General features: G+C 34.3%; 1 protein-coding gene across 1 annotated transcript in view; it reads right to left on the bottom strand.

Moving 5' to 3' along the window:
- Window positions 1-882: 882 nt before the first annotated feature.
- Window positions 883-22,672, bottom strand: part of Axn (protein axin) — a 54,418-nt gene continuing 32,628 nt past the window's right edge. Inside the window, exons 7-16 of the mRNA XM_071587920.1 lie at window positions 21,350-21,503; window positions 20,963-21,070; window positions 20,648-20,810; window positions 19,947-20,227; window positions 17,240-17,483; window positions 15,583-15,751; window positions 15,310-15,465; window positions 14,077-14,385; window positions 10,649-10,945; window positions 883-3,016 (exon numbers count right to left, since the gene is read on the bottom strand). Coding sequence (XP_071444021.1) covers window positions 2,890-3,016; window positions 10,649-10,945; window positions 14,077-14,385; window positions 15,310-15,465; window positions 15,583-15,751; window positions 17,240-17,483; window positions 19,947-20,227; window positions 20,648-20,810; window positions 20,963-21,070; window positions 21,350-21,503 — 2,008 coding nt within the window. The 3' untranslated portion in view covers window positions 883-2,889. The remainder of the gene's footprint in view (window positions 3,017-10,648; window positions 10,946-14,076; window positions 14,386-15,309; window positions 15,466-15,582; window positions 15,752-17,239; window positions 17,484-19,946; window positions 20,228-20,647; window positions 20,811-20,962; window positions 21,071-21,349; window positions 21,504-22,672) is intronic.

Consider the following 22,672-nt stretch of genomic DNA (forward strand, 5'->3'; position numbering starts at 1 on the left):
CCACTATTTTTTTAGAAACAGAATGAACAAATTATTCTCCATTACTGAAACATTTAAAAGTTTGAATATTCTTTTGAATGCATTTTTATAGGTGCTGGGGGAGCCGGATTCATTTTCCCCCAAGGAACAAAAATTGAAACAAACAGTCATCCAGCAAAATCATGCCCACTGTTTTGGGATCAAAACTTGGTATTGTTGATTTATTGGCTTCTGGGACCACAATATGTGCTAACAGGTATTGTGAGACACTTAAAAAACCCAGATGGATAATTTAGAACTGGAGAAGCAAGGGCACAAGCCTTATCCACAACAACTCTCACCCCCCACATCACTCTCCTGTCCAATCCACTTTGGATTGGACATCATCACCCACCCACCCTCTCGTCGGGACTTGGCACCCAGTGATGACAACTTGCTTCCTAACCTGAAAGAACATGGCTCTTCCACACATTTTGCAGGAAGGCACTTGAGTGATAATGACGAGGTGAAAGATGAAGTCCAACGCTTCCTCAAGGACATGATGGAAAGCTAGTATGATGTGGGCATAAAAATCTGCTCCAGGATCAACAAAAATGCATTGACCAAAACGGTGATAATGTAGAAAAATAAGGAATGTTTAAGCGATAAAATAATGCATCAATTATTGAAAATAATTCCATTTCTGAAAAAATTTGAGATCTCAATTTTCTAATTACCATCATAGGTAAACATTTAAATAAAATATATTTATTATTCCTCTCATTCTTAAGTAAATACCAAGAGACAAACTTTGTAAACCTAGATTTGGCCATGAAGAAGTTAGAAAGAGTCATCACTAAGATAGAATTAATGGGTTTAAAACACTAGTGATTACGTCCAAAGCATTAATCTCTTGAGTTAATGTGCAATAGGAAATGAAGATGAATTTTATTAGAAAAATATCCATTTGATCCAAACTGCTTGTACATGGAAGATAAAAAAACACGCATCATTGAAAAATAAACTGATAGCAAAATATGCAGGTACAGCATCATGAGTACAGTTAAAATCCACTTCACTGCATCTTTTACAAAAAAAATATAGATTAAATTCACACACAAAATGACTCATGTAGCCAAACTGGAGAATAATAAATCAAGCATAGACAATTTTTTGGCTAATAAGCTCAATAGCTTCCTTAACATGGCTGTATAAATAAATTTTTAACGTAAAGATGATACAGAGTGGGGTGTTCATGTCACTGCATTGCAAATGTAGTCCCCATTGCAGCACCATTGTAATCTACTGTGGCTCAAAAAAGAACATTTAAAAGAAAACACTGTGAGTGTGTGTGCAGAATTATTAATATTTGAATGAGTGAATGCAGCGGTATGCATCAATGACTGTATATGCAACATGGCTTCAGTTTAATTAATGTTTTGTCATTATGTACATCAGTGATATAAGAAACCATATAATTGCAATACTATATTGTCAATCAACATTGGCAAGCATCACTCTAAGTGCTCCACTGGTGCTCGAGTTTCATTCCTTGTAACCTGTAGTTTGTACATTAGCGCTGATTACTTGAAAGATACTAAGGGACTAGATGCTGAACAATGTGATTTAATTGTAAGCAGTTTTCAGTGAAAAATATCACAAATGGAAAGTGTTACTTTCCCCCCTCTCTCTCTTGGGCACTGAAAAACAACAATATATTTCCATAAGTTCAGAAGAATGACTTTGAATGTGTGATTATTTGTAAGAAAAAAGCTGATTGTTTCACAAGTACAAAAATAAAACAAGTGAGATGGAAAACATAACAATACTCAATAGCTAATGCATTACAAATTCCACAGATATAAATTACTAACATAATAAATTGTATATTACAAGAATATCATTTTCAAGAGATGTAATTTTTCATTCTGCTCTTACGCAGAGAGCCACAAGTGACCAAGTAATACCAATAATAAAACATTCAAAAACATAAATGCAACTGATACATCTTTATCAAACACTGCATGCAGAAAGTTATATTTTGGCATTATTTGTATTTGTCGTAGATTTTGAAAAAGCAAAGCATAAACAGAGGGGCAGAATTCAGTAAAATTTTTAATTTTTCCACAACATAAGTGACTCCAGTTCTAATTGCTGCTCCATCTTTAAAATATGATTTGCATTTTTTAAACAAGTTTTACAGCATACACAATCTAAAACAAAATGTTTCTTTTGAAAAGAATATTTTTTTTAAAATCAAAGAGGTATTTTTTTTAAGTGTACGTGCTCATTAACATTACCCCATATACTTGAAGCATGCGAAGGGCTGCCAACTGAATAAACACTCATACTTTGAGCTGCTATCAGAAAACTGATTTCAAATAAAATCTACTCGTCACAAAAAGAGGGACTGCATATAAAACAATTTTGCTGTCACCTCTTTCCTCACTGATTTGAACAAAATTTCATATTAAATTGTACACCAACTGTAGCTTTGCAGGTCCCAAGTAATGAAGATCAGGGTTAAGTTAGGAAAAGCAAAACTGGGTTATGAAACAGGGCACAGAATGCATGAGAGATGGCAAGAAGGCACAACATGTGCACTACTGCCCTTATTCCATGCGTTCACACTCGCACTGCCCTCTTGATAACAATGCATAACGAGGGGGATGAGGGGAGGGAACTCTAAGGAGGATAACAGGGATGAGGGAAACTGGCAACACCGCTGCGCCACTTCCACAGGAACACATTCTTTCCGGATGAAGATGTTCAAAGGCACAAGTTTCGCACCTGATAAGTTTTTTGTTATTTACAAGTGAAAATGTATAAAACAACTCAAACATTCAAATGTAAGGTGGTACCTAATTTTTAGTGAATGACTCCTTTCTTAAAAACTGGTAGAAAAATTGTCTGATTATGGTGATGCCCAATTCAATCAATTGGCTTCACCTGAGCCATCACTTTTCCTTCCCACAAAGGCAAAATTTCATTGTCATCCATTATTTCCTCCTGAATCACTTTCATATCAAGGTCCTCACACTCGGTCTTGAAGAAATACCTGTAAGTAAAAAAAAAAAACTTTAAGTTAACAAAAACACCATTTAAACATGAATGCTTACATATTGAATACACATTAAACATTTTGGTTTTCCACCAGGTTGACCAGCATTTTGATGGCTAACTCCATCATCGTCCTCAGGACATTAATGATGGACTATGATATATTTAGCCATCAAAACACTGGAAGCTGAAACCCTGACCCAGTGAAAAAATACAAAGACTTCACTGCAATCTTCCACCAAGGAAATATCACATCTTACACATTTACCTATTCCTCCATGTATGCAACTGCAATACAAAACCCCATTATTACTCTCAATTTCAACCTTGATACTTCCATTAAAGTAATGACAATCAGGTAGACAGCTGGGGAACAAAATGAAATGATTTGTAACAAAAATTACAATTACACAGGTGCCAATGAACAAAACTTTTGTTAAATACATTGAAAATATTCAGAAAACAAATTATTTATGCCCTTATTTCATGTAAGTATTGACCACTCCCTCAACATGTGCCACATTTATGCAGACAGCGTGAGACAGTAAGGGTCAAGTAGAGTTGTGATGAAGTACAGAAATATGTAGGAGCAAATTGGTAACCTCTCTACAAGTAATTTAAAAATAAAAGATGGGAAAATTTTCTTTTCAAAATGCGTTAACTTCTTACTTATTCAGAAAATTTGTCAAATTCCCTGAGATTCCATGGAGTCATCTAGAAGAGTGAAATTCTCAGTTTTCCATTTCAATGAACTGGTAAATTTATATGCAAAAGTACTCTACAAATTTTCAATTTTTATTACTATTTTTTTGTATCTATACAATTAAATATAATAAAATACTTTTCATTTACGGAGTTTGGTAGTCCAGTGGGTGGAGTACGATACTACTGCCCGGAGGGCCCGGGTTCAAATCCTTTTCATGCCTCTGAGCATCCTCAGCTTCAGCTGAATTTTGTGGGAATGCAGAACCTAGGAAGCCATAGGTAGCACCCGGAAGGAACTGCCCCCCCCCCCCCCGAACTTACAGGTTCAATTGTGACAATACAGTGAATTTCACTTGCAGTCGGGCTCAATTCTAGATGACCTCTACCCTCACCTATCAAACTAACCTTAGAGTTGACAACTGTGGCTTTTATTCACTCTTCATGTGCTGCACTTGTTAATAGGAAGGGAATTGAAAATACAATAGGTACCTTTTTACAACAAAAAACCTCATTTATGTTTGGATGAAATTTCATTGGTACTGCAAACTCTGAGTGCCAACAAAAACACTATCAATGTGTTCATTCTACTACATAGAACACACCCCTTAGGCAAGCCAACCCCTGATTCATTGGGAAAAGCAATCTAACAGTCTAAAATAAGAGTTAAAAACTAGATTTGGCATTAAATATATGATGTAACTACCTACACTCAAACATGTTTTTTCAGCATGCAAAATACTCATTATAGAGCACAAAATATTTAATGAAATCATACACATCTACTTTTTTTTATACAGAACATATTAAATACTAAGTCGGCTCAAGTAAATTCCAATCTTTTATTGGATACAGGTCCAAATCTACAGGTATAATTCAAGAAATTAGAAATAAGTGTACCTTCAATGCAGCTGTTCCAACTAATGTGAATGAACCCTTTAAACTATGAAAATGTACACAGAAATTACTACCCCTGGGAGCATAAATAATGGAATAAAAATATTTCTTGTATTTTGATTGAATAAGGTACACTTTGTTATTCTACAATAAAATTTAATAGTTTATGACCATGGTTTTGATGATTAACGTCATCATCAGGTGAAGAATACATTTTAGTACAACATCTTAATCATCAACATCAACCTAAAGAGACTGGGGAGGGGGGGTTGGGGGAGGTAGTGTGGGTTAGGAAGGTGGGGGTGGAAGGGAGCAAGTAGTTGGGAGGAAGGGTTGGGTAGGTGGGGGGGGGCTTTCCCCAGAGGATAAGAGCCAAGGGTCTGGAATATGAGGGTAGGAGGTAGGAAGAGCTAGCGTTTCCCAAGCTGACTACCTGTGGTGGTGAAGGGTGGGTGAAGGTTGAAGGATTAGGAAGCAGGGAAAAAAACTAAGAATGTGCAAGGGTAGGGGAGGGGGGTTAGTGGAAGAGGGAGAGATTGAGGAGGGGAGAGCGGAAGTGTACAACAGATCATTAACAATTTCACAATTAGCATCTAAAGATTTCAAAATTTCCACAAGCTCGACAGCATCTAGCTAGGGGCCTTTGCCTTCAAAATGCAATATTTCTAAGGAGAAATCACTTTGGTGACCCTGGTCTAACAAGTGCTGTGCGAAGTTGGAATTTGAATGACCAGGTTTATAACAAGCCATGGGTACCTTCAGTCTCTCGTTGAACTTCCGACCAATCTGTCCACTGTAGGCTGCTGAGCATTTGCGCTTAAAGTCTATAGACACCACTCAGTTTTGGGATAATGTTCTTAGATTTGGAGAAAAAATTCCTTAAGTTGAAGTTCTTATAGAAGGCAGTTCTAATATGATGTCTCGAGAGGAACTTGGTCGACCTATCTACTTCCAAGGAATATGATAAATTCAATCTTTAGAAATTCAATTTTTAGAAAGGACATGTATGTGGGACAAAAAGTTTCACCGGAAACCACTATCATTTCTTGTAACCTCCATATAAGCAGCTAAATTTTAAAAAGATGCTTATTGAAAATGTTTTGATTTCAATCAATTTTTATATTTATTTAACCTAATGCTTGAATTAACTGGTAAATATGCAAAAACTGTACACATTCAAAGAGAATGATACTGATGCAAGCTACCTAGCAGTGAATTGCTCACACTGTAAGTAAGTCAAATATCATAATAGTAAATTGGCAGTCTTTTGAGTATTCTACCCTCCACTACTGCAGTGTTTCTTCCATTTCCAGCATCAATTTAGACTAAACCTTCAGTTGGTGTGTATTCCTACTACCAGACATGGTAGTGAGGCAGGGAACTACAGTTAAGAAGTAAGAAATGACTATGGGAAGAAAGTAATGGAGTCTCTGGAAATAGGACAATAATAACACACGTGGTTTAAACATCACAATAAGCATAGGTACATATGGAAAGTGCCAGAATGCCAGGTGATTCATAAAAATATCTATTAGACCATATAATGGTTAGGCACAGATTTAGGAACAGCATTGTTTATTCAAATATTTTCCCAGGAGCAGATGTTGATTCAGATCATAATTTAGTACAACTGAAGTGTAATGCCAGATTCAAGATGATGAACAGGGAAGATGGTTCAGCAAATTGAATATAGAAACATTAACCAGAAAAGAAAGGAGTATCAGCAGGCTTTACAGAAAATTATGAGTGAGGGGAGAGAGCGCTGGCTACTCGAAAGAAAAAATGGTAGCATATTTATAAGGGATATCAAAACCCACATATAAAACTATAGGCAAAGTAAATATGAAAAGGACAAGAAAACCATGGATTATAGACAGGATTTTTAGAAAGATAGATGAAATAAGGAAATGGAAGCATGTAAACACTGTGTTTTGAAGGAGTACAAAGACTTAATATGTAATAAACTTAGGCAGGAAACTAATAAAGTGAAAGAGGCATGATGAAAAACAGAGTGAGGACTGTTAATTTAGCACACACATTTCACCTAAGGAAAGGTGAAATTTGTATGCTACACAGGAAGATAAAAGCACACTCAGGAAGTAAGAAGGAAAAATCCATGCAAAAATCAAAGATCAGAAAAATTATCATTATTTGAACCAGGAACTATTAAGAAGAGATGGCAAGAATACCAAGAGGAATTATGTGGTGTATACATTAGGCCAGGAATCTTTCACATAGAGAATTTGATGTAGATGAGGATATATTAGACCTAGACATACTTGATGGTGAGATAGAAAAAGGAATTAAGGGAATCTGAATGAAATAAGTTCATGAGGGTAGATAACATTTCCACAAAACTACTTAAGGGTTTAGGAAACATCCAAGGAAGAGTTTTTATGGACTAATGCAGAGCATTTATGATGGAGGAACTTGGCCAGAAGAATTCATTGGTTTAGTGTTTGCTCCCATCCCAAAAAAGAGAAAAATCAGCTACATGAAAAGACAACAGAATAATATTTTTAATTTTGTATGCAGCTTGAGTGCTATCCAGAATCATCATCAAGAAGATAGAGAATCAGGCAAAAGATTACTTAAGAAATGAAAGTTTTGGGTTCAGAAAGGGGAGAGATCTTGGTCTTATGAAATTTAATTTCCAAAAATTTACCAGTTTAAACATTTTAGGATTATTTCAAGGCAAGTATCATTAAATTTGGAAAGTGCTTTAATTTGTTTGTACTTGCACACTTGATTATAGAGTCAGATGATGAGAAATAAAGAACAGATAGTAAAAATTTTCCACTAGATAAAAAAATTGTCACTATCTGTTCTTTATTATGTTCATATTCCACCACATCATCCCTGAAACTACTTAATTTGTTCAGATGATGAGAATGATGAAAGTAGAGAAATACAGAAAGAGCAGTAAAGGATAGGGTACAGCATGAGTATGAGAAAAGGGGGGCAAAGGTAGGTGTTATTATTCCTTACCATGAACAATTACTTACAGGGCAGTTGAACCTTCATACTATTGCATGGTCCCGTAACAGGCTAGTTGTGTCTCTTAATCTTTTCTTGGGGAACCCAAGTCTTAATACTGAATATCTGAGTCAAATGTTTGGTTTTTTATGCTATCAACTATTTAGAAATGTTATAATCCAGTTATCACAGAAACTAAAAAAAATACCTTAATAGTCCTTTGAATTAGTAAATTTGGAAACAAAGCAGCTAAACAGCAATTCGACCCAAAGAAACTGCAGGAGATGTCGCAACAGTAACTTTTAACGGAGTCATCCGCTAATGTACATTTCAATGCAACAATTTCAGAGTGTAAAAATCATTCGCCTTGACAGGGATTCGAAACCAGATCCCTCAATATCCGGTCGAGTGCTTCAGCCAGTTAAGCTATCGAGGTGTCCTTTTCAACTCTGAAATTTTTGGGGGCTTTAAAAAGGAACAAGATGTTGTGACGAAAAGATGAAATTTGGGGGTTTTTAAAGGAAAGATGTTGCAACGATCTTGTTCCTTTAAAAGCCCCCAAAAATTTCAGATTTTAAGAGGATGCCTCGATAGCTTAACTGGCTAAAGCACTCGACCAGATATTGAGGGATCTGGGTTCGAATCCCAGTCAAGGGGAATGATTTTACACCCTGGAATTGTTGCACAGCAATTCGGCCCTGTGATGATGAATTTCTGAAATTCTATGATGAATAAATGTTAATCAATGTGTAGCTGCTAATTTTTTAAAGTAAAAATTCTAATGTTCTTCATCATAAGTGTTACAACCAAATACTTTTATCTTTTCCATTCGACCCAAGTATTTTTTTTATTCTAACCTGAAAAAATCAGGATGAATCTTATGAATCAAGAAATACAGTATTGCATACAAAAATGCTATTAGATTTGAACCAATAATAAATTGATTGGTACTATGGAATTAGAATTTACAAGATAACATTATTTTACATCCATTTCGCGGTTAACTTTATATTACACAACCCACTTTCAATAAAACAATGTCATTGCTAGGGCTAGCAGCAGAATGTTTTGCTGACAATAGGTTGTGCAATAAAAAATAAGAGGACATGAATAAAATTAATTCGAACTAAAACACAACAATAATATCTATCACATGATGGTCAAGTCTGTTGAATGTGCATTAATGTGAATTAGTTTTTGTTTTAATAGTTTTGGTCAAAATACAAATATCAACTATTTATTTTAATATTCCCAAAAATATAAACCATGAAAGTTAAAAATCAATCAAAAGTAACATAGAGTAATTTGCATGAACTTTTCTTTAAACTCCAAAAGATGAGAATTTTATGCTGAAGGTGATTTTACCTTAGAATAATAATTTTATGAGGTTTGAAATATAAATTTCACTAATGTGAAAAATACACAACATAGAAAGATAATTCCATTCCAAACATAAAAAGAGAAAAGGAGATAAGAGAAACCTACCAAAACACAAGTGAAGTAAATTTGAGAGCAGGATCTTTGAGGAGAACAAATGGTACCAAGAATATTTCTAGTAAGTGCTCAATTAGCATGGTTGGGAGAAAGGATGAGTTGAGATGATCAAAGTTAAGGGTGGTTTATAGGGCCTGCCATTTAAGGTCCACCAATTTCTTTTATCACAGATTCCAAACTAGGGGACTTAAATTTCTCAAGAGATTATTACAGCCTTAAGTTTAGAAATGAAGAAAACTCAAGCTGGAAATCATCAAAACAAACACATGAATTTACTTCTATGCACCTTTTTCTACTCACCACACTATTACTCTTCTCGGAAAACTTAACAATTACTCTACTTCTGAATGGTCAATAATTATCTTACTATTATACCAAACAAGCAATGAATAGGGAAAAAATAAAAAGGAAAATGGGTTGCTATAAAATACCTACCTGCACCATCAAGTTACTACTCAAATATGTATGTACATTTATTGAACCGCAACTAAACATTATTTCCTAAATTGTACAGTGAAACTTGGTTAGTAGGCTACTCCTTAAGATACTTTCGTATTTATTATGCAGATTTTGACTAACGAGAAAATAATTATTCTTGAAAAATTGGATAAGTTATTTAAATTAGCGCAAATATAAAATATTGTTATATATCCATTTAAAACATAAAATGTAATAGCCAAATATCAACAGTTGATTCTGAAAAGAAAGAGAAGGCAAATACACAATTGAAAATGTTATCAAAAACTGTTACTCGGCATATTTTAAAAATTGAGCAGTATGACTATAAAGACCTATTTAATGCTCAATGTAAAGCTTTTGGAACTTTGAATGAAAAACATAGAGAGCACATCTATAACATATTTTAATGAACATATATAATTCTTGTCATTCACGAGACATGAAAATTAACAAGTGAATAATTTTAAACTCGATATTTCAATAACAATAATAAATACATAATGTATTGTGCAAGCTTAAAGCGTTGTCATCCAAAGTTAAGATATTTTTAGGCAAAAAAAGATTATTATTTTCTTTCAGGGTTTAAAGTTCAGAATTAAGTTTTTTCTTAACCAGTTCAGCTTTGAGATAGCTTTGTTAACATAGGACTTGTGATAATCGATATTATTAATTGATTGCACTGGTATGAGATTTTATCCATTAATCATGAACAAAAAAGAAAGGATTTCATGTTTAATACTTAGGTGTAGGTAACTGCAATTTTATTTTTCTTGTCATCTGTTTTAACATTATAAAAAGTGAAAACTTAGAGAAAAAAGGCAGAAATATAATCATGCTTGAAAACAACTGTAACTAAAAAGTAATTACCATCCTATCAAAATTATGAGCCTGTTCAATTTCTTACTTAGTTTATTTATTAGATATATAACTTTTCAAATAGCCTTCACAGATGTATTACCCAAGTTTCACAGTAACTTTGGCAAGGAGTGTCGTTCAGTTTTCATAACTGTACTTTCACTTTTTTCTAATAATCAATGTGATGAACAAAATTGAATGATGAATCAGCATTGGGACAAGGACTGAAAATAAGAATGAATCTTACCTATAGCTGCCCTTCTTTGGAAGGTACTCCTTGAAGTGCTTTAGTGTCAACTGCCGGCCAGGGATTTTTGTTCGATAAGGAAATTGCTCATCACAAAATGAGAACACAACGGTGGTGTATTCTGGCCCTGCACTACCTTCTCCTGATGGTGGTGGGGGACCAACTCCTCCTCCCGAGCCTCGACTCGTATTACGACCTTTCCTTAAAGTCGATGGGTTGGAAACAGATGTTATGGCTGTGCCTGAAGCACTCCCCATGACATTTTCCACATGACCTCCCTTTCCGGAAGAACTAAACCTGAAGGAAAACATGAGATTGTATTACAATTTAAATCTTTTTTGAAGGCATCCAAATATTCAATTTTAACAAATCTCAAATATAATGGTTATTCTGATCTACAGCCAAGCTTTATTAATTAAAAATTCAAGTGGTCAAACAAAATGCCTTGGTTGAAAATACAAGGTTTGTATAAATAGTATCGGTTACAATTTTTTCCTGACGTGTGTGGGAAGCGCTGATTCCGGAATGTCGGTTAAGTGTGCAGGCATGATTGCAGATCGTATTAGCATTGATCAGATGACAATGCAGAGCATCATCACTGAAAATTTGGCAACACTAAAGATCTGCCCCAAATGCGTCCTGTAAGTCTTGACGGACAACCAAGAGCAGAGTCAAGTGTCTGCTTGGGAAGACCTGCAACAACATTGCAACAATTTCTTAACCCCCATACAGTCCCGAATTGACACCAGCAGACTATGTCCTATTCCCCAAGAATGAAATCCTCCCTCAAAGGACACCACCATATAAATGCCATCTAAGAAGCTTGCAAACATACCCTTGAGGACCTTTTGGAATTCACCTACCAGGGAGCCTTCGAGTCAAGGAAAAGCCACTGGTAGAAGTGTGTTGACGCTAGAGGGATTTACTTTGAAAAATTTTGAGGCATCGTAGCAATATCTGAAATAAACCTATTTTTCCTAAACTTGTCCCGATACTTTATAAACAAACCAAGTAAAGGAAGTAAAATAAAAAATACCTTCCTATTTTAAATCAACCATTGATCATAAAAGTTTTATCGGTCCATAGAATACAAGGCAAACTGCCTCACAAGTTTTAAATTAATTTTTGACCATATGTTTATAAAAGAACCATTTGTTGCCAATTGTGTTTAATTGACTATACAAATGCCTAAACACCGGCATGAGTCACCAAACTTTGAATTTTAGTTAACCAAACTATCATTCAATGACAGGAACAATATTGCTAATAGAGCATATAATTAAAAAGCATATTTTTTTAACTACGTTTTCCCTGTTACCAAAAGTCTTGTACCACTTCATGTTTTTTGACAACTATTCTCACTTCTGTTGAAGTGGAGCGAAGAGACCATTCTGCTACTTGAGTTGTGGTGAGCTTCTATTTCATCATCTCTCACACATCTCTATCCACAGATTGAACACTATACTAAGACCTTCATATTTCCATTTAGCATTCCATGCGCATTTTATATACGTCCAGAATAATATCACCAAATCCTCAGCCAATAATAGATTTTCTTCTATCTGTTATCATTTTCCATGACCTTTAGCTGTAGTGAATTGGATAACAATACAATGCCTTTTTACAAGAATAATTTTATAATAAAAAACACTCACCTTATGCACATTTTCACCATTAGAAATAAAACAGTGTAACATCAAAATTTACAATTATAATAAAGGTCATTAAAAGAAAATTTTTTTCCCCAAAAATATTTACTTATTACTGTAGTTGCAACTTTAACATGTGCAGGCATTTCAATCAAAGTTGTTAACACTGGAATAACACCTAATACATGGAAGTTTAACTGAAAGGTTTGAGATTTTATGTAGAATGACTTTAATGACAAAAGGAGTTTAAGGCTACATGCTTCCCTAAAAACACAAAAAACATTACAATTATGGGATCTTCAATTTATGCATCTGCTGTATTTATTATGCCTCTTGAAATATTCTAATCTTATTATCTCTTAGGCTCTTCTGGCAAGGGAATAGTTTATCTTTCTTTTCTTGACACGAGAGAAGGGGTTGATGTTTGGACAAGGGCCATTGCAATGGTCCTCTGCTCCTATACTTCAAATTTTCAGGAAAGAGCAAAAGGAAAACCCTAATAAAAACAAACTTTTTTAAATCCCCATTCCTTATTAATCAAAGCAGGCGTTTAAGTTGAATGCAAATTCAATAATCAATGCTCAAAAATATTTTGATTACATGAGTAGTTTTACTGAGATGTATTTTGTTGAGTTTGCGATGGATAGAAATAATAAATAGCAGAATGAGGATTTATAAAACAGAGATTTATGCACCCGCAAGAGGGGGAGGGGTTTCATTTGAGGTACGTATTAAAATCAGAAAACCATGGTAAATACAAGAGAATAATGAAGCATTAATAGTCAAAGAGAAAATGCAAGGTGAAAACAACCTAAACCGAGTAATAAGCAAAGAAGTACATTGACGATAAGGTGAAATGAGGCCTATAAAGGAACTCAAAGACGTAATCAATTTAATACATCCAGAATTATGAAAATTGAATGAATACAATAATTGAAATTATTACTAATTAAAATGAATACGGCACTTTTATATAAAATAAATTTCATAAACCATGGATGTTTTGACTCAGAGAGTCATCTTCAGGTACGGGTAAAAAATGCATGGTGCAATTTGTGGGAGATATGGGGAGGACAGCAATTCTCATGCTGGTATTCTTGCTGAGTAAGGTTTCCAGGTTACATGTATGATCTTCCATATAAATGAAGACTAAATGTCCATGTTTTCACTCACAAATTCAACCTCCTCATTGTCTGTTTCATGTTTAGAAAGGAAGAAAAACGTAACTGATGGACATTTTTATCCTTTCTTTGACTTTCCCTCCATCATGCTCTAAAATTATCCTTTCATTTCAAGAGAGACAAATGCCATCAGGCCCATACAACATGGAGGGTGCATTATTGGAGACATCACATTTTTAATTTACTCATCTTATTTTTGGAAAATTGAGAAGAGAAAGTCTTTCTAACATTTGTCAGTTACTATGTAGTGAACTGACTCATAAGGAAGGAAAATTACATCAAATAAGAACTACCAGTTTTTTACCCAGAGAAAAACAACATTCAAAATATATATATGCATCCATTTTGCCGTTATTGATTATTATCCTACAACTGCATGCATCCCTATGATTAAATAACTCATTTTTTCAGTTTTTAATATGAATGCACTAGTCCTAAATGAATAATCATTCATTAAGAGAAATTAGTTCAATATTTGAGACTGACAAATATTTATGGGAATACTCATTAACAGTTTAATATGGCCCACTTGCCCGATGAAATTAAAGTTACATGTTTATTATGGGTAAATTTGTAAATGCATTCCACATTAGCTGACCTCTGTCTAGTCAGTGGAACTTGAGGAACAGAAGTACTTCCACCAGCATTGTTCCTGGGCCTAAAGTCATCCTCTAGCCGTCTTCTTGCTTCTTCCAGTTGCGTGGGTGTATGTGGAAGGGGCAGTGGAGGCATGCAAGGGTCAGCCACAAATGGTTGAGCAGGGCTATGCCCTCCTCCCCATCCACCACCTGAGACTCCTGATGAACATAAGCCTGTATTTTGGGCAACAGCGCCTGACCCACTTGCCCTCTCCAGTGAACCTGAGCGAGATGATGAATTGTACACAACCACAGACTTCTTTCCCCTCCTGTGAAAGAAACGTGAATGCATGATTATCGACAGCATAGAAATATAATACAAGACAAAATTAAAAATTCAAATGAAATCATGTAAATATGGGGTTCCACATTCTTCAGAAAATCAGAGCATTTTATGGCATGTTATAAAATGGCTTAAATTTCAGGAAAACTTTAAATTTGATAATGCAAACATGGGTTTTGACTATGATCACACTGTTTCCAACAGAATTCTACTGTCTCCTCCCAGTGGACATACCTTGCTTCTAAATTGAATTTCCCTACCATCTCTTTCTTTGCCCACTATTGTGTTCCAGTCCCACATCAATACCAAATGCTTCCTTCAAGGAATGCCCACAACTATTTCCTCTAATTGATCATATTGCCAGTTGACATACTGTCATCTTCCTCCATCTGTCTGTCATCCATCTTTCAAAAATCAGTCATCCAACTTTATGTCTAGATTTACCTTTCGACATAAAATAAGGTTGAAACAAGCCAACTTGTTTTGATTTTTGTGTCTTTATCCTGGATTTCAATTTCATTTCTGATTAGAATTCAGACCCAATCATAACACTGCAAATCTATGAAGTTGGAACCTGGCCTTATTACCATTATAAAGAACTGAAGTACTATATGAGCAAACTAAAAGGTCCCCAACATTTGATACATAAGCCACAGAGTATAGGAAATCTATTTTTTAATTTAATGACCATAATAAAACAATTATTGTCCCTCTATACACATTAATCGATGAGGTTTAATTGTTAATGGCATTTGTGGTCATTAAAATTAGAGAAACATTTCTTCAAATTTCTGCAAACGCGAGTTCTTAGTTCCTATGTTTTGCTAGTTTTACAGTTCTGTAACCATCCTTTTACAATAAAAAGTTGAAGGAAAGAAGTGATCATATTTATTAAATGACAGCAATTTACCTAGATGATATTGGTGAAGTGGCACATGTTGATGAGCGCATTCGATGCTTTGAGGAAGAATCTCTATCACTGACGTGTGAGTGGCTGCCTCCTCCGCCCCCTCCACTGCCCCCACAGCTGGATTGTTTCTCACTCTCCAGGAGCCAAGATAAAACCCTAGAGAAATAAAAATTTTTCCTTTAAACTGAAACTCGGAGAAAATATGTTTAACCAACCAAACGATCAAATGCTATTAAAATCAACTCTTTTACTTTAAGCAATATAAATACCTACCTTTCTTTACTGTGAGTGCTTGTGCTAGGTGCATGAAGCGTTGAGGTTGGAGTATCTGAAACCACACTTACTCCACTGTCCGTTAGCTCAGTCAATGTCTTCTTACTACTGCTTGAACGGCGCCTATCAACTTCTTTCCCAGGTCGTGTAAACCTACCATCGTGCACCCCTTTAAAAAATATTTAAACCATGCTTGTTAAAGGCAATAACTAAATCAGTAGTGTTTAGTATAAGCCTCTACTCTTTCACCTCTCAAGATTATGATTATTGAAATAAATATCAATCTCATTTCCATGAAAGCATTGTCTACCTTTTGCCCTATAGCTGCAAAATATTAAGCACAACAGCCATAACCACCTGAAGGTTGGTGAGGAAGGTAATGAGTACCAGACCACACCACTGAAAACTTATGAACAAGGATGGTATACTTAGTTTATATTAGATGTTAAAAAGAACTGCCACGAATATTATACTACTTATCTAATCCACTCAGCATTATGCACAACCTTTTAAGATCATTTTATGCTGACTGACATAAATCTTGAGCAGCTAAAAATGCATCTTCTGAGACTCCCAATTACAGGGTGCCTAGTGCAATGGTCCATCAAAATTCATGGTTTTTTTCTGGTTTTCTCCTATTGCGCATGGGCAAAGTCTAGTTTTTTGGGATGAGGTAAATTGCTATGTCATATAATCAAGTACTCTGAGCCATTAATTTCCAAAACCATACAACTAACAAGTTGTTGTAAGTCATAAATGAGTTGGAGAAGGAGGTCACTTCATTCACAAAATGTTATGCCAATTAAGAATTACCATAATGAATAGCATTTGACTTTTGTGACAAATAATGGAGAAAACTATAAAATTGTGCAATTTACTCATTTTCATCTTTAATTTACAAATAAAAGAGGAAATTTCCTTATTAAAATATTTTGTTATCCAATATCAGAGAATTTGTGCATGTGAGTCAACCAATCTAACAGTGATGCTATTAGACTTAACTTCAAATTCAAGCATTGCCCAGAAATCTATACATGCACTATGCACATACACCAGTGACATGGACAAACTTTCAGCTCATCAAAAAAGTGGGTTATTTGTTATTCTGAAGCAAAGTATTGATAAGATATCATTTATCTTAAAGGGATATAATATCATAACTTCAGTCATAATAGCACTCATGGTTGCCTGTGGCCTGTCATGCCATGAGATGCCCACTTCCTTCAAGTATGCTTGTGGAATTTAATGAATACAGGGCAAATTTTAACGAGTGTTCAAGCAATATATTTTCATCAGAAATAAATTTACTTAGGGCAAATACCCTTTATTTTCCCAAATATCCTGGTTGTTTGGTAAATTCTTGACAAATTCCTGTTTTGTCCAAGTTCCTTTTTGAATTCATAGCATTCCTAATTCTTAGACACCCTGAATAAGGGGAAAATCATCAACTACTTATTTTATTTCCATTCTTAAACTTAAAACTGCACTAGAATAGGCTTTGTTCTTCCTGAGTTATCCAGGATCACCCAGTTAGTGTAATTTTTTTTCATTAACACAATTAATTCAAAAAACAATGAGAGATGAGTTTGAAAATAACTAATAGTGAAAATGATATTCCATTAGCCATGTAATATGAGGTTACTTCACCCAAACTCACCAGGGACAGGCGAGTACAATAGGTCTTGCCCTTTCTGGGCATCTCCATAGTCAGGCATTGATTTTGACTTTGGCAAATAATGGTGGGGCTGAAGGGAAGTCTGCTGTTGTTGTCGTCCCATTCCTGGCATTCCCAGAGATAATTCACTTGGTGGACCTATTGCACCCAGACTACCCCCTCCACCAGCATCCGAGGGAAAGTCATGCACGTTACCGGAGTCCGAAGAGAAAGTTGAAAAAACGTCCTGAAACAAAAATTTAACAAATAATCACCATTGTGTGAGAACTTAGCGGAAATTTAAAGAGTGAATGGGGCAAAACTAATCCAAATTAAGAATAATAAACTAACAATGACTTAAATAAGATCTGGAAAGCCTTATAGTATAAGAGTTCAAAAAGTAAAACTTTTACAAAAAAATTAATTGCATAATACATGGAAAGGGCCAGCACTAGGAGCTATGAAGACATGAAGAGACAGGTAACAAGATTCTTTAAAGAACTGATAAATACCAATACTCATATTATTTACAAATGACAATATATCAAAGAATTTTTAATTGCTATTTATTTACTCACATAAATAATATAAAAAATGTGACAATATTCTAACAATTAACTTCTATAGGTACGTCTACCATTTAGTTTACATTTCATTTTATTCTTACTCTATTTATAACCACTCGAAAGTTTTCAGTGAAACAGTGGGAAGTGTTGAATAGGGGCATTTGGACATTTCACACTGGTCAAAACATTCCAGAGGAAATCCAATAAAAATTGAATATTGGTGTACCTGCCATTTAAAATAAATAAAGCAGAACTATTGCATAACGATTTCTCGGGGAATCAATGACATTTATTCCCTTTATGGAAATAAGTATTTCGTTTTATCCAAAACTGTCACCATATTGTCATGACATCTTCTGAATATGGACACACAGGTATCAATCATCTACAGTTATGCAAATGAATGAATAACAACTTCCTAAATTCAAACTATGCTAACTACCTCAACTGTTTAATCAAAGAGAGCTCCATAATTAAATTATTATACCATTACAGTAAGATACATGTCATGCATGCAATAGACATATAATATGTCAAGTTTTAGGTAAGCCTTAGATTCTACTGATGATAATTGCTACTGGCTAATTTGACTATTCAAGAAGAATTATTTGATAAATTGGCATTTCAGATTTTAAGGAAGCAAGGATGGGTTCACTTGTTAAGTGCTTCCAGATATCCATTAATTTGAATCACTTTATAGGAAAGGACTCCACAGCACACATTGTTATGGAGTAGTAAATTGCGGCATGAAGTACAACACAGAGAGAGGGAAAGAGAAAATATAAGAAACTGCAGGAAGTGTCAGAAGGACAAGGTTGGGTGACTATCGAATGACCTCTTTACACCCCTTCCCTTCTAATCTCTCTCTCTCCTCTTTTGTAAGGCCCCCATTTCATCTTATAATATACAACCATTAAGTTCCTTCCATACTCATTGGGAATGTTTCCTTTTGGAGAACAAAGGTATATCAAGAGTAAATTATGAAAAAGAAAGAATCATTTAAACACACAATAATATAGCCCTAGATAATTTGTTACTAAAAATTAAAACCTCCAATGAATAACAAAATACTAAATTATAAATGACTCAGTATATGCTGTTAACTCTCGAATATCCTTGACTGGATTATCCATTCTATTCCTTCCTAGCACCTCTTAATTTCAATAGTAAAATACTTAAATGCTCTGAAATGCTGATGTACTCTTTTGAAGATGCAATATTTAAATATTATTTTTTTTGAAAATACAAGCTTGCTTTAATGTTTTCAATTTCACAAAATCAAAAATAGTCAATAGTATTAAATGTTTTAATTTAAACATTTTTGTGCTATCCATATTTTCCCATCGCATTCATTAGTCCAGAAAATTCCATATTTTCCTTTAAAGTGAGAAAATACATAATTTTAGTATGCAACAAATAAGTCATTAATTATCTACACTGCATTATTTTAATTGATCATATAATTAATTTGAATCCATACCAGCGATCCTTTGTCATTACTTGTTCTTTGTTTGTTTGTCCTGGCTATGTGATCGGTTTAGCTTTCTTAGGAAAATGCATTCTGCTATTCATTTGATGATAGTTTAATCTTCTTTTAAAACTATAATTGAACCCTAATAAAATTGACTGAAAAACAGAAATAATTGTACTTTCCATTTCTAAAAAAACTACAATTAATCACAAGGAATAGAAAAGATGATTCTCCATATGTATCCATTTATTTCATAGCCATATTTTCCATGTATTTTGGTTATCCAAGCTTTTTGATTATCAGTGCTTCATCATGAATCAATTAGCATGTATCAAGAGTTTACTGTATTAGAAATTCTAAAAAAATACAGCATTAAAATTTAAACAAAAAATGAATTAATAAAAACTAAATTGACACCCAGAGAATTCCAAATAACATCAAGGACAACACTGCATAGCAGCATTTATAAATGGTTTTATCTGAACATCAATATTTATGTGCATTGTTCTGATTCTGTCCACAAATAATTGTTACATCAAAGAATCAAATCAACCTATCACTACTGATTAACCACCACTGCTTTTCTTACGTCCTATGTTAATTATTATCATAATACAAATAATGTTTTGATTCCATGGAATGACTACAATGCTATACAGGCAGCAATTCCCACCTTTTCTTTCCTAGAATGTCTTGGACAGTAAGATGGCCGAGCTTGATATGGATGAGGTGGAAGCAATGACACTCCTGACCCACTACCTGTAGGTACAGATGTCAAGCCTGCTGCACTACAATGAGATGAAACAGCAGAAGAGGCCAGCAGTGATCCAGGCATGGCACTCACTGTGCCTCTTTTCCTTCCACTACCATCAGGTGATCTTGGCCTTGGAGATGACAGGGCACCAGGTGATCTGGAAGGTGTAAGATCTGACCACACTCTTGATACATGTTGGTCTGATCAGATCATGCAACAGAGAGCCGAGCTATTAGAAATGCACACATATCGCTTTTCAACAAATATTTATCAGAAAGATTCAACAATATAATTTCTGTTGTTGGTCATTCCAAATAAATGATTTATTGTGTATGTAAAGCATTTTGAATACATAACTGATGAATTACATGAAAAGAAATCAGTTTTGAAAAAAAAATACTGCTGGGGAGACAAAGGACAAATTCATAATACTAACAGGCTTGGCATATCAATATTCATTAATCAGGTCTTCAATTAGATGAATGAAGTTATCCAATTAAATTGTACACGAATTGTGGGCATATATATCCATAAATTATATTTGAACAAGAACACCGCAAGGAAATACTAGAAATTAATAACATTTTGATATTATTTACCCAACCAGAAAAATTAATTACCTAATATTGCCTGATCACTATCATCAGTTGTCAGCTGTAACTTTTCTCTAATTGCATCAGCAAGGGTACGTGGACTAGCTACAGCCATAGTGCCACCACCAAAACCACCAATGCAACCTTCCATAACACCACAGGAGTCTTCAGCACCAGATGCACCTTCACCCTATGAGAAATTGAGCTTTTAATAACAAGTCTCACAAAACTGAAAAAATAAATACATTTCACAGTATTTCTTTTATTGCATCAAAATTATCTTGTAACCAAAGAAAATATAGCATTATTTGTATTTCACTGAAATCCAGTAGTATAACTAACCTCCTGAAGCTTCCTATCAAGTTTTTCCTGAGCTTCCTGTTTTCTTTTTACTGTTTCAAGCTTTTCAATCAAAATTGCAGCAAACTCTTCCGGCTTCATGGGGTGGACCTAAAACAAAATAATATTGTACACTTTCAAAGTTGTTGCTCATCTGTTAGGAAATAAAGAGGGAAAACAATCGACTATGAAATGTCAGCTAAGTCATGCAAGTGATATACAGATAAAAACTGGAATCAAAAGTCACACAAATCTTGGAAAACATCACATCTACCAAATTTACAACTCTCACTGTTACCCTTCTGGTCAGCATTAAACAAAACACTCAGTAGTGGTGTGTTGAATGGCTAATGTTTTGAGTTCAAATATTAATGCTCTTATGGTAAGTACCTGCTCCTTTTGGATGCGTTGTGTACGAGGTATAACAGTGTGGTGCATGCATGGATCACGATTAAGGTTGGCACTCTCCTTTATTTGCTTACAGTGACGAATGTATTGCTTCTTAGACAGGCGGTGGTGACCCCCTCCAATGGACATACCATCACTGCAAGTAAGCAAGAATATAATAAGGTAATCGTTTATGCAGACTTAAACAATAGTAACACCAATTTTATAATAAAAACATCCTTGACATTTTATCTGAATGGGCTGACATCTGAAACTGAAATAAACATTTTCCTTAAACAAAAGTCCTGGCAGTTTTTATATTCAAATTAATAACTTCGAAAAGACCATAGCCAAGAGTATGAAGTAGTGTATATAGAGCTCTTTGATGTAACACATATGGTACGCTTAACTGTCCATGTAGGCCAGTTCCTTTATTTATACTATTTAACAGATACTTCACTAGCCACTTTTAAACACAAGAACATGTAGTCAGCAACAGAGTTTTTTAGTCATAATAATACTACTCCAGAAGTTCTGAATGTATAAATTTGCTTTTGTGAGAAAAATTTAAAGGGAATGACAATGAGGACTCCCACTCTAAAGCCTATCTAGTTCTACTTCCAATGTAGTGTTTCCTCAATGGAGACTTTTTTCCACTCTATTTGATTAAAGGACAAACAAAATATCCATCACAGATAATTACGAAATAGTAAACTATCCATCATAAAAAATTATAACAATAATAAAGAAAGCAATTCTCAATCAATTCTCTCGTGAAACGTAAAACATGTTGTCTATTAATATTTCAAGAATTGATATATTTTCATTACATTCTACTTCAGCGTGCAGTAGAATTTATCCTGATTTCATAAGCATTTATAAAATTTTACAAATGTTGTTATTAATAGATATTAATACAATAATTTTGCTCTGTCAAATTACAAATATCAGTCTCATGCTATAACATATTATGCTTCAGAATGGTACAGAAGTGTGGTAGATTCTGTGGAAAAATGTTTAAGGTGAACAATTGCAAAAATTACAATGAACTATCATGTACATTACCTTCAATTATAAAATTCAATCTTTGAAGCACAAAATGCACTTTATTGATAAAAGATTGGTTGGCTGCGATTGGATAGATGACCCAAAGCCAATTGGTTTCCTTCTATTCAGTATATAATTAAGTATTCTCCTCTCTATAGTAGGTCACTGTGCCTATTCGATCTTCAAAATTTGTCTATATTACTGGGTTTCAAAGTCTTCCATTTTTACTTGTTTTCTTTTCCATTGTATGATATTTTTGAGCCATATAGTGTCACATTT

Source organism: Hetaerina americana, unplaced genomic scaffold, assembly GCF_022747635.1.
Source record: "Hetaerina americana unplaced genomic scaffold, ioHetAmer1.1.p SCAF_3, whole genome shotgun sequence".
NCBI classification, from domain to species: Eukaryota; Metazoa; Arthropoda; class Insecta; order Odonata; family Calopterygidae; genus Hetaerina; species Hetaerina americana.